Here is a 16,947-nt window from a genome sequence, read left to right as displayed (position 1 = left end):
GTGCATTCAGGCTATATATTTTTTACCAGTATGTGTGTTCCCTGGAAATCCAAAAATCCAAATATACATACAAATTTAACAAAATTAAAATTAAGAATACAAAAATATTTGTATTTCTATAGACTGAGCGCATTATACGTATGGGCATGACATCACCATTTTCACAAATTTGCGATTTCATAGTTTACGTGGAGACAAAAACGACATTGTTTACAAATAAATTTACATTTAAATGTAAAGGTTTGTGATTGCAGCCCCCCAAATTGCTGTCGTCATTGGCAATTGAACGGATATAAAGTTTTCTGTTTTTATCTATCTTGTGTAATATATTAAAAATAATGACTGTCTCCGAACATGTTTCTCATATGGAAACTTATTTAAACCACAGAATAAAAATATTAAAAAGTAATTGTGAGATTATATCGCACAATTCAGACTTTTTTCTTAGAATTGCGAGTTTATCTCAAAATTGCAAGTTATAATATTGCAATTCGTAAAATTTTTTCTCTGAATTGCGTTTTTACATCTCGCAGTTGTAAGTTATTAATTGCGGCATGTAAACTCATAATTATAAAAAAAATCTGAATTGTGCGATATATACTCGTAATTGCGAGTATATAACTTGCAATTGTGAAATATAAACTCGCAATTGTGAGAAAAAGCCTGAATTGGGAGATATAAATTGTAATTCTGAGAAGTTGTGAGTTTATTCATTTGTAATTCTGTGAAAAAAGTCTGAATTAAGAGATAAAAAGTTGCAATTACCTTAATGTATGCAATGTATGGAAAAAAGCTTCCATACAAATACCCATTTTATTTAGCTGTTTCATTTTTTGTTAAGTGTTAACAGTATTCATTGGACTATGAATTTAGCATGCTAAAAAGCTCTCTGAAAAGACTCTAAATTAAAGGTGCAGTAGGAGATCTTGGAAAATGCTAACTTTAGCCTGATAGCTTTGGATAATTTTTAACCAAAAAAAGTTATGGACTGCAGCTTTAACTGAGGGCATGTTTACATGACTGCGATGTACTAAAAACAGGAACGTTTTTCCTTTGTGTTTTTGAGAAGTTTTGCGTACAGATGACAACACTGTCAAAATTATCCCTGTTCACATGGATCCTCGTATACAACAAAAAATGGTGTATTATGCATTCCAGGCCAGTAGTTGGCAATGTCACTTTGTAAAGAAACACTGCACGTCTGTGTATATTTAATTTAATCATTTAATTTATAATAATTCATTTATGCATTAGCAGACGCTTTTATCCAAAGCGACTTACAGTGCATTCAGGCTATATATTTTTTACCAGTATGTGTGTTCCCTGGAAATCCAAAAATCCAAATATACATACAAATTTAACAAAATTAAAATTAAGAATACAAAAATATTTGTATTTCTATAGACTGAGCGCATTATACGTATGGGCATGACATCACCATTTTCACAAATTTGCGATTTCATAGTTTACGTGGAGACAAAAACGACATTGTTTACAAATAAATTTACATTTAAATGTAAAGGTTTGTGATTGCAGCCCCCCAAATTGCTGTCGTCATTGGCAATTGAACGGATATAAAGTTTTCTGTTTTTATCTATCTTGTGTAATATATTAAAAATAATGACTGTCTCCGAACATGTTTCTCATATGGAAACTTATTTAAACCACAGAATAAAAATATTAAAAAGTAATTGTGAGATTATATCGCACAATTCAGACTTTTTTCTTAGAATTGCGAGTTTATCTCAAAATTGCAAGTTATAATATTGCAATTCGTAAAATTTTTTCTCTGAATTGCGTTTTTACATCTCGCAGTTGTAAGTTATTAATTGCGGCATGTAAACTCATAATTATAAAAAAAATCTGAATTGTGCGATATATACTCGTAATTGCGAGTATATAACTTGCAATTGTGAAATATAAACTCGCAATTGTGAGAAAAAGCCTGAATTGGGAGATATAAATTGTAATTCTGAGAAGTTGTGAGTTTATTCATTTGTAATTCTGTGAAAAAAGTCTGAATTAAGAGATAAAAAGTTGCAATTACCTTAATGTATGCAATGTATGGAAAAAAGCTTCCATACAAATACCCATTTTATTTAGCTGTTTCATTTTTTGTTAAGTGTTAACAGTATTCATTGGACTATGAATTTAGCATGCTAAAAAGCTCTCTGAAAAGACTCTAAATTAAAGGTGCAGTAGGAGATCTTGGAAAATGCTAACTTTAGCCTGATAGCACTGAAAGCGAACGTCCCACCCTCCCTGCAATCGCCGTCCAAAGCCACGCCCCCTGAATGCATATACACTCACAGACCAGAACACCAAAGACGACATTACAATAGGCTACATCAGCGGTTCCCAATTCCAGCCCATGTTCAGAAGTGAAATAAACTTGGGAGTAGGGAGCAATGAACACTAGGGATCATATCGAGCGGAACACAGTTCATGCACGTAGCTCACTTCTTTACTATTTTCATTTTGCATTATTGACACACTATTTTCCTAATTAATGCTGTTCAGTTGCTTTGACACAATATGTATTGTTAAAAGCGCTATATAAATAAAGGTGACTTGACTTGACAACATTACAGTAGGCTACATCAGCAGTTCCCATTTCCAGCCCATGTTCCGAAGTGAAGTAAACTTCAACGGATTTCCCCTGCTCAGGCGCGATGCGTGAGGACGGACTGGAGGAATCGCTGGGCTACATCATGCATCATTCACCGGTGAGAAAACTTTAAAAGTACTAAAATACCAGGAAGGAAGATCGGGTCGTTGATGTTTGTCTGAAAGTTTGGCTCTGTCTGCACAGCGTGTGCGTAAACGCGCTGCTGACGTATCCTGTCTGCGCGAACCGGAGCGGAACACAGTTCATGCACGTAGCTCACTTCTAACGATCTGGTTATCTGAATCGGGTGTGTTAACTAAGCGAGACATGCAAAATATGCAGAGTGCGGGGGCATGAGGACAGGAATTGGGAACCGCTGGGCTACATCATGTGTCATTCACCGGTGAGAAAACTTTAAAAGTACTAAAATACCAGGAAGGAAGATCGGGTTGTTGATGTTTGTCTGAAAGTTTGGCTGTGTCTGCACAGCGTGTGCGTAAACGCGCTGCTGACGTATCCTGTCTGCGCGAACCGAGTGCGCAGAGGTATGCTAATACATACGTTGACAGGCAGGTAGGAAAGCCAATTAAAACGCTCGGACCGAGTGTTTTGATTGGACGAACATTTCTTGGTGCTACGCCTTCCACAGAATATATAAATACAGAAAAATAAATTTAGACCACTTAACTTAATGATTGCTATCACGATGTGAAGAGACTTTCAACCAGCACAACAAAAAATGTTTCTGAAGACAATCACCTATTGCACCTTTAATTGTCTACGTCCAATAAAGCTGTGACGTAGCCTATTTTTTTTATTACAAATCCTTCTATAGTAATACATTACAAAATATACTTTTTTCAGCATCTTGCACCACTTTTAAGTTGGCATGTCAATTTAAATCGTTAAATTGTTTAATTTGCCGTAATTTGCGCTTAAACAAAAAAATAGATTTGTACATCACAAAATATAGTTTACACACTTCATGTTTAACGTTAACCTACTGCTGTGTGACTAATTCTCCAGTTCCCTGTCACTCTCCTTTTCCTCTTTTTCGTTTATTTATCAATCCTCCTCTTCCTCTGTATTTCTGGACACAAGAAAATGCGCAACAGAAGCCACAGGAGTTCTTCTTCGAATCAGTCCAGTTCTTCCGAACGGCAGCCGGACCGAACCACCGCAGGTACTGAGGGGTGTTTGTCCAGCGCAGCGCTGGAGGGTTTGAGATCGGAGTGTTCGACGGTGTGGTTTGACCGTGACGCGTACGAGAGAGCAGAGAGTCTTTACTACGTACGACTGTTGCAGAAGCAAAACGGCACGACTGCTCCTGCGAGTTCTTCCGCAAGAAACAAGCAAGAAACCTGTCGGCATGGAGAGCAAGAGGCTTGTCATCATGTCGCTAAAGCTGTGTGGGTGAATAAACCCAACTTTGACCAAGCCGAGAGCAAGTTTGTGGGCCACTTTCCCAACCAACCCAGATCTCTCCAACTGCAGCCCGCCAACTGCGACGAGGGCTACCAATCGCAAACCCCAACCCCGCCCACACCGGCTTCGAGACCAATCAATGGCCTCCCTTGCTTGCCGCCGCCTCCAATGGGGGTGTGGCTACAGAAACCTCTTTTTGATAAAGCCGAGGCGACTTTCTATCAGAACCTGTACCGCCAGAGCTCGCCACCGAGAAACCCTGAAACCAGTGGCGACGAGTCCAACTCCAAACGGCGGACTAACACGCAAAAAAACCCTGTGGTTTGCGATCGGCGTGATTCCGAAGACATCACCACCAATCAGGGAGCAGCGTGCTGCTATTTCCTGCATGCTGACAGCGAGAGGGTGTGGCTAGATCGCGGTCGCTATGCGGAGGCGGAGACTCGTTTCTATGAAGGAGCTGCGGAGAGATCCGTCAAAACATCTATAAACCATTCTACCCAGAAGCTGAAGAAGTATGACTGTATACTCGAGAAAATACACTTCCCTCACACACTGTAGTTAATTAGTTAGTTCACCACCAAATTAAAGTTCCGTCATTTTAACAATCATGTTGCTCCAAACCTGCATGGCTTTTGTTTCATTTGAACATCCTACGAATCGCCGTCTTATGTGTTAAATGGCGAAAGTGAGTCAAACGGGTTTGGAATGACATAAAGGTCAGTGAATGACAGAATTGGTGTACTATCACTTTAAATGACATTTTACTCTCCGGTAACCATCAGTCTCACCCATTGCATTTACATGCAAAATGTTAACAACCTTTCCTACTTCTTTTGTGCACCATCTTCATGTCATCGCATATTTTTCTCATGCCATTCTCTTTCGTTTTTCTTTGGTCTCCTTTGTTCATTCTTGCTGTCCATTGTGTTGACTTGGAAGAGTCATTTGTCTGAATTCAGTTTTGTATCTTTTAGGGTTTTTTCATTTGTTTGGTTGATGTCATTTTTGTTGTGTTTGTCATTTTTGCATGGTAGCATTAATATGCGTGTGTTATTTATAGTGTTATGTTCATGCACCAGTTTTGGGGAGTTACTTAGCACTGTTATTTTCGTACTATTATAGTTTATTAATTTTGAATTTATTAATTTTATTTTCATTTTGAAATGTTAAACCACTGAGCTTTTATTTTGATGTATTTTTCATTTTAAAGATTTAGTCATTTTATTGTTTTTGTCATTTTTATTAGTTTTATTGATTTTTAATGTCTGCGTAGTTTTAAATGTTTTAATTTCTATTTATTGTTTAGTTTTTGTTTTTTTAGTACATCAAGTTTAACTTGAAAACGAGCAATGTTGCTTTAGCAAGTAGCTGAAATAAAATGAATGAATAAAATTAATAATGATGATAATTTCACTGTAAAATTTTAAAAAATGAGTATTTAAGAAAAAAATATAATGATAATTGTTTTCATTTTCAAATGTTAAACAATTGAGCTGTTATTTTGGCAGAAAAGGTTTTAGTTTTTTTTATTATTTGGAAGTATTAGTAATTAATTTTTTTTATGTGTGTGTGTTTTTTTATATGTCCATATAGTTTTTAATAATCTTTATTATTTATTTATTTAATTTATATGTATTATTTAGTTTTGTTATTTTAGTACACCAAGTTTAACTTAATGAAAATGAGAAATGTTGCCTTGGCAAGTAACTAAAATAAAATAAGTAATTTTTTTTTTCAACTAACAATTTTTTTATGGTTTTAGTTTTAACTATAATAATAACCATTAGCGTTAAAATTCACTCCCCAACACTGTTGCGTGCCGTAGTTTAGTCTCAGACATCCTTCATTCTCATCAAAGCCATATAGCTATAAAATCACATCACAGGTCTGCAGCGGCACATTTCCGAAATGTGAAGTTTAAGATGTTTGGTTTAGTGAGGTTGTTCGAGCTCTTGTTTGTTTTCTACAGGATGACTGCAGCGGAGTGTTTGATGCAGGAGAGGATCTGGTTTGATAAGCCACGTTATGATGAAGCGGAACGGCAATTTTACGAGCGGATGAACGGACCCACACAGCCCAAACAAGTAATAGACGTACTATTCGAACTATTGCATCAGTGTGTACAGCATATGTGCTAATACTGTTCCACATGGTATTTTTGAAAAATATCAGGCAATCAGTAGGTCCATTCCACATGTACATTTACTCAGTTTTATGAATTTGGCAGATGATTTTATCCAAAGAGACTTAGATTTGCATTCAACATATACGTTCCCACATTCCCTGGGAACTGAACCCATGACCTTACCGTTGCTAGTGCCATATTTCACTGTTAAAAGCTGCAGAAGCACTGTTTATGCCAGCACACACACACACTGAGGTTTGTCTCGGTCTCTTGTCTCAGGACACTGGAGCTAACAGCATCCTTCAGGACATCGCTCGAGCACGAGAAAACATCCAGAAATCTCTGGCTGGGGTGAGTCGAGCAAAAAACCTTCCATTACTCTTTGAACAGTTCAGTCTAGCTCTCTTCTAGGGCTGCACGATTTACGGGAAAAATCTAAATGCGGTTTAATTTATTTGGGTTTTTTAAAAAAGCTACAGGTTTGTTGCTTGTTTGTTGGGTTTGCACAATTTTAATAAAATTTTTTTTTAATTATCAGCATAACTATAATAATAATAATAATGTTGTAGCAAAATTAAAAATATTAAAATAATATAATTTCACTAAATAAATTAGTATTTAAAATAATACAGTAATAATTTTATTTTACTGTACATCTAAAATAACAATAAAAATATGGCTTTGGTCTTATGGTCTTAATTAGAAATATAAATAATAATAATAATAAGTGTAAAAAATATTAAAATAAAAAATATGATTTCACTATACAATAAAAAAAATAGTATTTAAAAAATAATATAATGATAATTTTATTTTACAGTACAGCTGTAAAATTACAATAAAATTATGGCTGTCTTAATTAGAAATGTAATAATAATGTTAAAACAAGAAATGTTATTTAAGAAAAATAATATAATGATGGCTATAGTTTTATTTTACAGTACAACTGTAAAATTACAATAAAAATTATGACTGACTTAATTTTTTTTCTTTGCCATTAAACCATGTTTAAATCACAATTGTGATTTAAAATGCAATTAAAAATAAATAAATAAGATAAACCTCTAGGTTTGTTGCTTGTTTGTATGGTTGCACAATTTATTATGGTTGCATCATATATTACTATTATTATTATTGTTGTTACTAAGTAAAAATATAGAACTAAAATAATAAATATAACTTCTGTAATTTCACTGTAAAATAAAAATGGAGCATTTAAGAAAACGTTATTATTATTATTATTAATAATAATAATCATCATTTTATTGTACACTACAACTCTACAATTACAATACAAATTTTGGCTGTCTTTAATTTTTTTCTTTTTTTCCAAAGGTTTTCCAAATGTTCCAAAAACTTTTATTTTGGCAGAAAAACACAACAAGCCCATAAACCTTTTTGATGTGTTGACAACATCTGGTTTGTGAGTGGTTTTATTTCGATTAATCGTGCAGCTCTACTCTGTTCCTAAACCCTAGTGATCTGTCTTACTGCGGCTGTCTAGCCTTCTGCAACAACTGCCTGCCTTTTGGAGCAGGCTTTGTGTTGTGAGTGTGTCTCTGATATGCTGTCTATGTAGGCAGTCTACTAGGTTTAGAACAGAGTCCCAGCTCTTCTCTCTTCAATCATCTGTTCTATTCCTTCATCTGCACTTTCCTCATAAATGATCTCTCCTGTAGCTGAAGACAACCTTGCAGCCAAGTAGAGGCTCCGCCCCTAAACTATCAAACCCCTCCCACCGCTCGTCTCCTGTAAGTGTGTGTGTGTGTGTGTGACACACACCAAAGCAGCTCAGCCCGAGTCGGCCAGCGCGCGACACGTGTGCATGCATGCATGCGTGGTGTTGTAGAAAGTTTCAGAAGAAATCTGTGATGCATGCATTTCTGTGTGGATTTTTGTTAATGTTTCTGCTGTGAACGAGACCATAAACGAAAGCAAACGCTTCTACGTTTGCATCTTTGTGAGGTTTGTATCAGTGTTATTTATTTTAGTGTCATTGGGATACTGTAATAGTTTTTTTTCTCTTTTAGAATTTTAGTTAGTTTCAGTCATTTATTTTTCTTTTTAATTTTTATTAGTTTTTAAATTAATTTTTATTTCAGTACATCATTAAAACGAGAAATGTTTGCTGAAATTTTTTTAAATATTTTATTTTATTTCAGTTAATGTTTATTTAACGGATAATGAATAACAATTTTTTAATGGTTTTATTTTAACTATAATAACCCTGGTTTGAATGATATTACAGACTATATATTTATTTATTTGCTCTGAAATTACTTATAAGAGGTGTTTTTTTTTCAGTGATAAGTCATTTTAACCAAAGAAGATTTAAAAATATAAAGTCAAGTTAAAATAATCATGAAAAACAAAGAAAGAATATTTATTTTTGTATGCATGCATTTATTTAATTTTTTTACGTTTTAGGGTATACACACCAATATAGAGTTTATGAAAAACTAATAATTAATTTAATCATAAAAATCTAAATACATAATTTTTAAATAAAAACAATCAAAATAAAACACCAAAATTTTAAAATATAAATTAAGAAATTTTATAACAAAAATTGGATTTGTTTACCTAATAATTCAATCATAAATATGTAATATTAAAATAAAAAAATACATTTTAAAATGCAAATAAAAATAAAACACTTTTAATTTAACTGCACATAACGTGACTCATAAACAACATCAGAGAACCTTGAACATGTGAATGTGTTGATAAATTATTAAAATATTATCTTAAACTTCCAAAATGTTTGGCTAACAAAACAAAACAAAAGTTTGGGAATCACTGCACCAATATACCAATACATAATCATAAACAACAATTTTTACCTACAGACTTACAGAAACATCTTTGAACATTTGATTGAGGGCACAAATGAGTTATTGAATTTTTTTGATGCAGTTTTGCTTGAACTGAAACAAATTAAACTTACCAACTCCAATTATAAAAACAAAACATGTCTAAACCTGGCATGTTCTGACAAAATAGCGAAATCTATGTCGTGTGTCATGTCATACATTAAAATAGTGTAGTTATAGTAGTTAGTGTAGTAATAAACTGTAGTTGTGTTTGGTTAGTAGTAGTGTTTGTGTGTAGTTGTAAGTAGACCTGATTCTCTCACTGTGCGGTTGTGTATCAGAGCAGGAGCTGATGGGAACTCTGTGTGTGTGTGTGTGTGTGTGTGTGTGTGTGTGTGTTTAGAGCGGCGGAGGCAGCACTGCTGATTACGGGGAGCTCACGGCTCGCATGAAGAACCTGCAACTGGAGAACCAGAGTCTACACAACGGTGTGTGTGTGTGTTAAGAGATTCTCATAGTTTTGCATTTGCATTTGCATCAGGATGGAAATCGGAAAGAATGTAACAATCCTAATTCACATTCTGGTTCCATTTATGGAAGAATGAATGGACAATGTTTAGAAATGAAGCATTCACTAGCCTCGAAAGGCTAGAAAACTATTCACTCTTCTGATTTCAACAGGACAGAACTAATCCAATTTGTAAATAAAAATAAATTATGTACATTTAAAAAAAAAATTAAATTATATCTTAAATGTTTGCATGCAGTGTAATATTTATATACTATTGTAGGTTTTGTTAGTATTTTGAATTAGCTTTTGTTTTCATTTTAATTTTAGTTTAATATTTGGTCATTTTACTGTGCTATTAGATACTATTTTATTATTACTATTATTTTTATTTATATAATATTATAGTTTTATTCATGTTTTGAATTAGCTTTTATTTTCAGCTTTCATTTTAAGTTTAAGTTTAATTGTTAGTTGTTTTGCTATGTGCTTTTACATGCTTAATTTTTTAGTGTTACTATTATTGTTTATTTATATACTATTGTACTTTGTATTAATGTTTTGAATTAGCTTTTACTTTCTCTTTTCAATGTCATTTTATTTTTATTTTTAGTAATTTTACTATGTGCTTTTATATAGTTTTATATTATTGATTTTTCTTATTACTATTATTGTTTATTATAGTTTGCAGTTTATTTTCAGTTTCCAATTTAATTTTAATGCACGTTTTAGTCATTTTTACTATATTTATTTTTTTATATATTAAATTTTTTTACTACTATAATTTTTTATTTATGTAATATTATAGTTATTATTAATGTTAGCTTTTATTTTAAATTTTAATTTTAGTTTATTTATTTTTATTTTTTTATTTTTAAATATTAATGTTTAGGTTTAATTTGTTTTTATTTCAGTTTTAGTCTATTATTTCAAATTAATTTTAGTGCTTCAACTTAATTACATTACATAATTTATTTATTTAGTTTATTTGATTAAATCTGATATTTCAATTTTTTTAATTAAAACAATTATTTTATTTATTTTTAATTTTAGTTTTGGTTAACGATAATAACCTTGTTTGCATGCATTAAGCATCTATTCTGTCTTTATCTCTCTTAATCCCATGCATTAGATTTAGTTCTAGCAAACCTCATGAAATAAAACATAATATTTACTTGGACATCTGTAGGTGGTAATGTCATAATATTTGCATATGAGCTGTCATTTATTTACATTTTGCTTAATCTTCTGCAAGCACTTGCTTAATTGCTCTCGTTGTGTTTCTCAGTGGTGGAGGAGCTGCGTTCTGCTCTCAGTAAGATGGAGAGTCGCGTGTCAGCGCTAGAGAAAAGGTCGACAGCACCGACCGTTAACGGCACCGGTCCTGCCTCTCCCCAGAAAGCCCCGCCCGCTCCAGCAAAACAGGAGGAGGAAGATGAGGGTGAGGATGACATCGACCTGTTCGGCAGCGATGAAGAGGTGGACGAGGAGGCCGAGAGACTGAAAGAGCAACGGCTGCAGGAATACGCTGCCAAAAAGGCCAAAAAACCTGCCCTCATCGCTAAATCATCCATCCTGTTAGACGTCAAACCGGTAAGTATTTTTATTTTGTTGACACATGACCTGGAAGTATTCTTAAATGTTCTAGTTCTAAAATGTTTTGCCCAGAAAAACAGGCAACCATCCTGAACACCCTAGTAACCGCATAGCAACCACATAGAAACAACCTAATATCTACATAGAACATCCTAGTAACTGCATAGCAACCACATAGAAACAACCAAATAGCTACCTGGACTACCCTAACAACCACATAGAAACAACCTAATAGCTACCTGGAACACCCTAGTAACCGCATAGTAATCACATAGCAACAGTCTAACGGCTACCTAGAACACCCTAGCAGCCACATAGAAACCATATAGAGACAACCTGACAGCTACCTGGAACACCCTAGTAACCGCATAGCAACCACATAGCAACAGTCTAACGGCTACCTAGAACACCCTAGCAGCCACATAGAAACCATATAGAAACAACCTGACAGCTATCTGGAACACCCTAGCAACTGCATAGCAACCAAATAGCAAATAGCTACCTGGACTATCCTAGCAACCACATAGAAACAAACTAATAGCTACCTGGAACACCCTAGCAACTGCATAGCAACACCCTAACAAACACTTAGAACACAACAGCAACCAGTGTTATTTTAGCACTATTAATTTAGTATTGTGTTATTTATTAATATTTTGAATTGGTGTTTATTTTTTTATTTTGAGTTGTAATTTTTAATTTTAGCTTAATCTTTTATTTTTTCATTTAGTTTGATCTTTTTCAGTTTTAGTTCTTAGTAATTTTGTACAAATGTAACTTATTTTGGTTAGTTGACAATATTTCAAATTTTCATTTAAACCGCCCAGTACATCAAGAAACTACCTAGCATCCATCTAGAGCACCATAGCAACCACCTAGCAACCTTCAGAACCCCCAGCAATGCCCAACCAAACCACCCAGAACACCCCAGTAACACATAGCAACAACATAAAACACTTTAGCAACCTCCTAGCAACCACCCAGAACACACTAGCAATTGCATTGCAAAACCTTAACAAACATTCACAACACCCTACCAACCACATAACAACTTTCTAACAGCAACACAGAATACCCAGTAACCATCATGCAGTGTTCTAGCAATGACCCAGAACATTCCCTAGCAACATCCAGAATACACCAGCAACTGTCTAGCAACCACCCAAAACCCCTAGCAACACCCTAACAACCACCCAGAACACCTTAACAGATGCCTAGCAACCAGCCATAACCCCCTAGCAACCACTCAGGACACCCTAGTAATCGTGTAGCAAAGCCTTAGCAAATGTTCAGAACTCACTATAAATCAACAGCAATACAGAACACCCAATAACCACCTTACAATGTCCTATCAGCCACCTAGCAACCACTCAGAACTTCCTAACAGCACCTTTGCAATCACAGAGAACACCCTAGCAACCACTAAGCATCCATTCGTAATACCCTAGCAACCGCATGACAGTTTATCCATTTGTCTGATAGACTGAATTACCTTAAAATCTTTTAAAGGGGTCATATGATGTTGCTAAAAAGAACATTATTGTAGCGAATCAGCTCATGGGGAAATATGAATAATTAACCATAACTAGTTATAATTAATTATGAATATTTTAGATCCGCTGTAGATATTTAGCTGACCACTCAGGGTCAACTGTCTTGTCAATTCTAAGAACGTTAATTTCCTGGTTAAGGGAAATAACTTTCTTACTGTACAATTCTACAAAAGCTTGTAGCATAAATCTGCATGATTAAGTGACTCCAGTTATGAGCAAACAATGAACCACGTCAAGTGTGATACAAGTAAGGTTTTATTAACTACATAAACACTTAAACTAGTCTAACATACTACATAAACACATTAAGCTGGTCTAACATACACATACACACACACACACACACGCATACAGTTGGTATAGGAAAGGGTTAAAGCTTAACTCAGTACAGAAAAGAAATATAAGGAATGAAATTTATGGAACCATTTGCATATTCAGCAGATCTACACCTGAGGGAAACGTCAGATTCTTCACAACATGGCGGCGGTGACGTAGACATGTGGGGGCGTGTTAGAACGAGGACAGCTTTTAACACTCCAAAGAGAACGGAAAACTTGTGAAGAATATGACCCCTTTAAATGGCTTCAATCTTTCTGGCCAGGCTTCTCAAGGTTTTTAAACCGGTGGGGGCGTGTTAGAACGAGGACAGCTTTTAACACTCCAAAGAGAACGTAAAACTTGTGAAGAATATGACCCCTTTAAATGGCTTCAATCTTTCTGGCCAGGCTTCTCAAGGTTTTTAAACCGTTTTTTCCTGGCGTTCGCAGTGGGACGACGAGACGGACATGGCAAAGCTGGAGGAGTGCGTGCGGTCGGTGCAGGTGGATGGGCTGCTGTGGGGAGCCTCCAAACTGGTTCCTGTGGGTTACGGCATCAAGAAACTGCAGATCAACTGCGTGGTGGAGGACGACAAGGTGGGAACAGACTTCCTGGAGGAGGAGATCACCAAGTTTGAGGACTACGTGAGTAACGTTCCCAAAAACTGTGCGCTTCAGTCTTCAAATGTCACGTGAAGCTTGACGTGTTTGTTTTGTGTTGCAGGTTCAGAGTGTGGATGTTGCGGCGTTCAACAAGATCTAACACACACACACACACACACACTCTCTCTCTCACACACACACACACACACACTCTCTCTCTCACACACACACACACACACACTCTCTCTCTCACACACACACACACACACACTCTCTCTCTCACACACACACACACACACACTCTCTCTCTCACACACACACACACACACACTCTCTCTCTCACACACACACACACACACACTCTCTCTCTCACACACACACACACACACACTCTCTCTCTCACACACACACACACACACACTCTCTCTCTCACACACACACACACACACACTCTCTCTCTCACACACACACACACACACACTCTCTCTCTCACACACACACACACACACACTCTCTCTCTCACACACACACACACACACACTCTCTCTCTCACACACACACACACACACACTCTCTCTCTCACACACACACACACACACACTCTCTCTCTCACACACACACACACACACACTCTCTCTCTCACACACACACACACACACACTCTCTCTCTCACACACACACACACACACACTCTCTCTCTCACACACACACACACACACACTCTCTCTCTCACACACACACACACACACACTCTCTCTCTCACACACACACACACACACACTCTCTCTCTCACACACACACACACACACACTCTCTCTCTCACACACACACACACACACACTCTCTCTCTCACACACACACACACACACACTCTCTCTCTCACACACACACACACACACACTCTCTCTCTCACACACACACACACACACACTCTCTCTCTCACACACACACACACACACACTCTCTCTCTCACACACACACACACACACACTCTCTCTCTCACACACACACACACACACACTCTCTCTCTCACACACACACACACACACACTCTCTCTCTCACACACACACACACACACACTCTCTCTCTCACACACACACACACACACACTCTCTCTCTCACACACACACACACACACACTCTCTCTCTCACACACACACACACACACACTCTCTCTCTCACACACACACACACACACACTCTCTCTCTCACACACACACACACACACACTCTCTCTCTCACACACACACACACACACACTCTCTCTCTCACACACACACACACACACACTCTCTCTCTCACACACACACACACACACACTCTCTCTCTCACACACACACACACACACACTCTCTCTCTCACACACACACACACACACACTCTCTCTCTCACACACACACACACACACACTCTCTCTCTCACACACACACACACACACACTCTCTCTCTCACACACACACACACACACACTCTCTCTCTCACACACACACACACACACACTCTCTCTCTCACACACACACACACACACACTCTCTCTCTCACACACACACACACACACACTCTCTCTCTCACACACACACACACACACACTCTCTCTCTCACACACACACACACACACACTCTCTCTCTCACACACACACACACACACACTCTCTCTCTCACACACACACACACACACACTCTCTCTCTCACACACACACACACACACACTCTCTCTCTCACACACACACACACACACACTCTCTCTCTCACACACACACACACACACACTCTCTCTCTCACACACACACACACACACACTCTCTCTCTCACACACACACACACACACACTCTCTCTCTCACACACACACACACACACACTCTCTCTCTCACACACACACACACACACACTCTCTCTCTCACACACACACACACACACACTCTCTCTCTCACACACACACACACACACACTCTCTCTCTCACACACACACACACACACACACACACACACACACACGAAAACAGTCTCATGCTACTGCTGCTGGATGAATATCAGTGAATAAAACCGCTCAAATGTGTTTGTTTGTCTTGGTCTCTCTTTTTGATATTCATGCATCTCGTTAAACATGTTTATGATACAAATGAGAATTACAGTCAACACTGGCGCTGTTTGAGAGCGCTTTTATGTGTTTGTGATCCTGAGATCCATTGCTGGTGTTTTTGGCGAGCCACCCCGGAGGTAAACCGCTGTTTGATGTGTAATTTAGATCTTTACGTGCTCCTTGGCACATTTCAATACAGCATAATGCATTTCTTATAGCTGCTAGGAAATGAATCAGTTTCCTTCTGAGAGAAGCTCTATCTATCATAAAGATTGGCATTAAGATAGATAGGTAGATAGATACATTTTCAGATAGATTGATATATTCAAATAGATATGATATTTGATGATAGATATTCAGACAGAAGGATAGATATACAGATGGATACATGTTCAGATAATGGATTGATATATTTTCTGATAAATATTTGATAGATATTCAGATATATATTTGGTGGACAGATATTCAGATGGCATACAGTGAGTATATATTCAAATAGCTTGCTATTAATATAGATTGATGATATTCCTTTCATTGTTTTTACATATATTAGATTTAAACAATGTTTAAATGTAGAAAGAACATTTAAACAATATAAAACACCGACATAGAAAACAATTTATAAATATTTACAGTCATTTATAAATTGACGCTCTCCGTTATCGTGTTTGCTGAGTTGTTTATTTAGAGATTGATTTAACATTTTAAAAAGTATTTTCTTTCTTTCTCTTGTAAGGTGCTTTTACATCAGCACATTACAATACTTTGTTCTTGTTGCACCTTATAAATGTCCATTGTACTGATAGTTTGTCCCTGAATGGACAGGAAAGAGTTAAACTGCAGGATGTGGAATCAATTTCTAATTGACTCAGGATTCTCGCGTGTATTTGATTCAAATGAACGAATCAGTAAAAAGAACAAATATTTTAACTCAGTCATTAAGACATTTTCGTTGTGTTTTTGGTGCCTTAAAATAGCAGTGTTAACGTATACTTTTTTGCCCCACTGTATATGTCTATATAGTTTTCATTCCTTTTTTTGTTTTAGTTATTTTAGTATATCAAGATAAACTAAATGAAAATGACAATGTGGCCTTGGCAAATAGCTGAATTAAAATAATTTAAAAATATATATATTTTAGTTTAGTTAACATTTATTTTATTTCAAGTTACATAAAATTGTTATGCTTTAGTTTTACTTTAATTAACTCTAATGTGTGTTTTCATTTAGATTGAAGTTACATTCACCACCGGCAACTTGAGCGATACGACACACAAACCTTCATTACCAGGTCAAACTCACACACACACACTC

The 16,947-nt window shown here is 36.2% G+C and overlaps 2 protein-coding genes across 5 annotated transcripts in view; both read left to right on the top strand.

Annotated features, from left to right (window-relative positions):
• LOC107557023 (elongation factor 1-delta-like) overlaps positions 1 to 15,596 on the top strand; it is a 19,238-nt gene extending 3,642 nt beyond the window's left edge. For 2 of the 4 annotated variants that reach the window (XM_016240323.1, XM_016240324.1), the window contains 8 exons: positions 6,006 to 6,120; positions 6,441 to 6,512; positions 7,841 to 7,912; positions 9,378 to 9,462; positions 10,771 to 11,075; positions 13,399 to 13,593; positions 13,673 to 13,755; positions 15,568 to 15,586. In XM_016240323.1, the coding sequence (XP_016095809.1) occupies positions 6,006 to 6,120; positions 6,441 to 6,512; positions 7,841 to 7,912; positions 9,378 to 9,462; positions 10,771 to 11,075; positions 13,399 to 13,593; positions 13,673 to 13,711 (883 nt within the window). In that variant the 3' untranslated portion in view covers positions 13,712 to 13,755; positions 15,568 to 15,586. Of the gene's footprint in view, positions 1 to 3,709; positions 4,549 to 6,005; positions 6,121 to 6,440; positions 6,513 to 7,840; positions 7,913 to 9,377; positions 9,463 to 10,770; positions 11,076 to 13,398; positions 13,594 to 13,672; positions 13,756 to 15,567 lie in introns of those variants that run through there. The other 2 variants (XM_016240321.1, XM_016240322.1) reach the window with 2 other exon arrangements.
• Positions 15,597 to 15,672: 76 nt separating this feature from the next.
• The window catches only part of LOC107557001 (fibrillin-3), a 16,384-nt gene continuing 15,109 nt past the window's right edge, over positions 15,673 to 16,947 (top strand). Inside the window, exons 1-2 of the mRNA XM_016240281.1 lie at positions 15,673 to 15,699; positions 16,864 to 16,924. Coding sequence (XP_016095767.1) covers positions 15,673 to 15,699; positions 16,864 to 16,924 — 88 coding nt within the window. The remainder of the gene's footprint in view (positions 15,700 to 16,863; positions 16,925 to 16,947) is intronic.

The sequence above is a fragment of the Sinocyclocheilus grahami genome, unplaced genomic scaffold (genome assembly GCF_001515645.1).
Source record: "Sinocyclocheilus grahami isolate Dianchi unplaced genomic scaffold, SAMN03320097.WGS_v1.1 scaffold587.1, whole genome shotgun sequence".
Taxonomy (NCBI): domain Eukaryota; kingdom Metazoa; phylum Chordata; class Actinopteri; order Cypriniformes; family Cyprinidae; genus Sinocyclocheilus; species Sinocyclocheilus grahami.
This window is presented reverse-complemented; position numbering and strand designations above follow the sequence as displayed.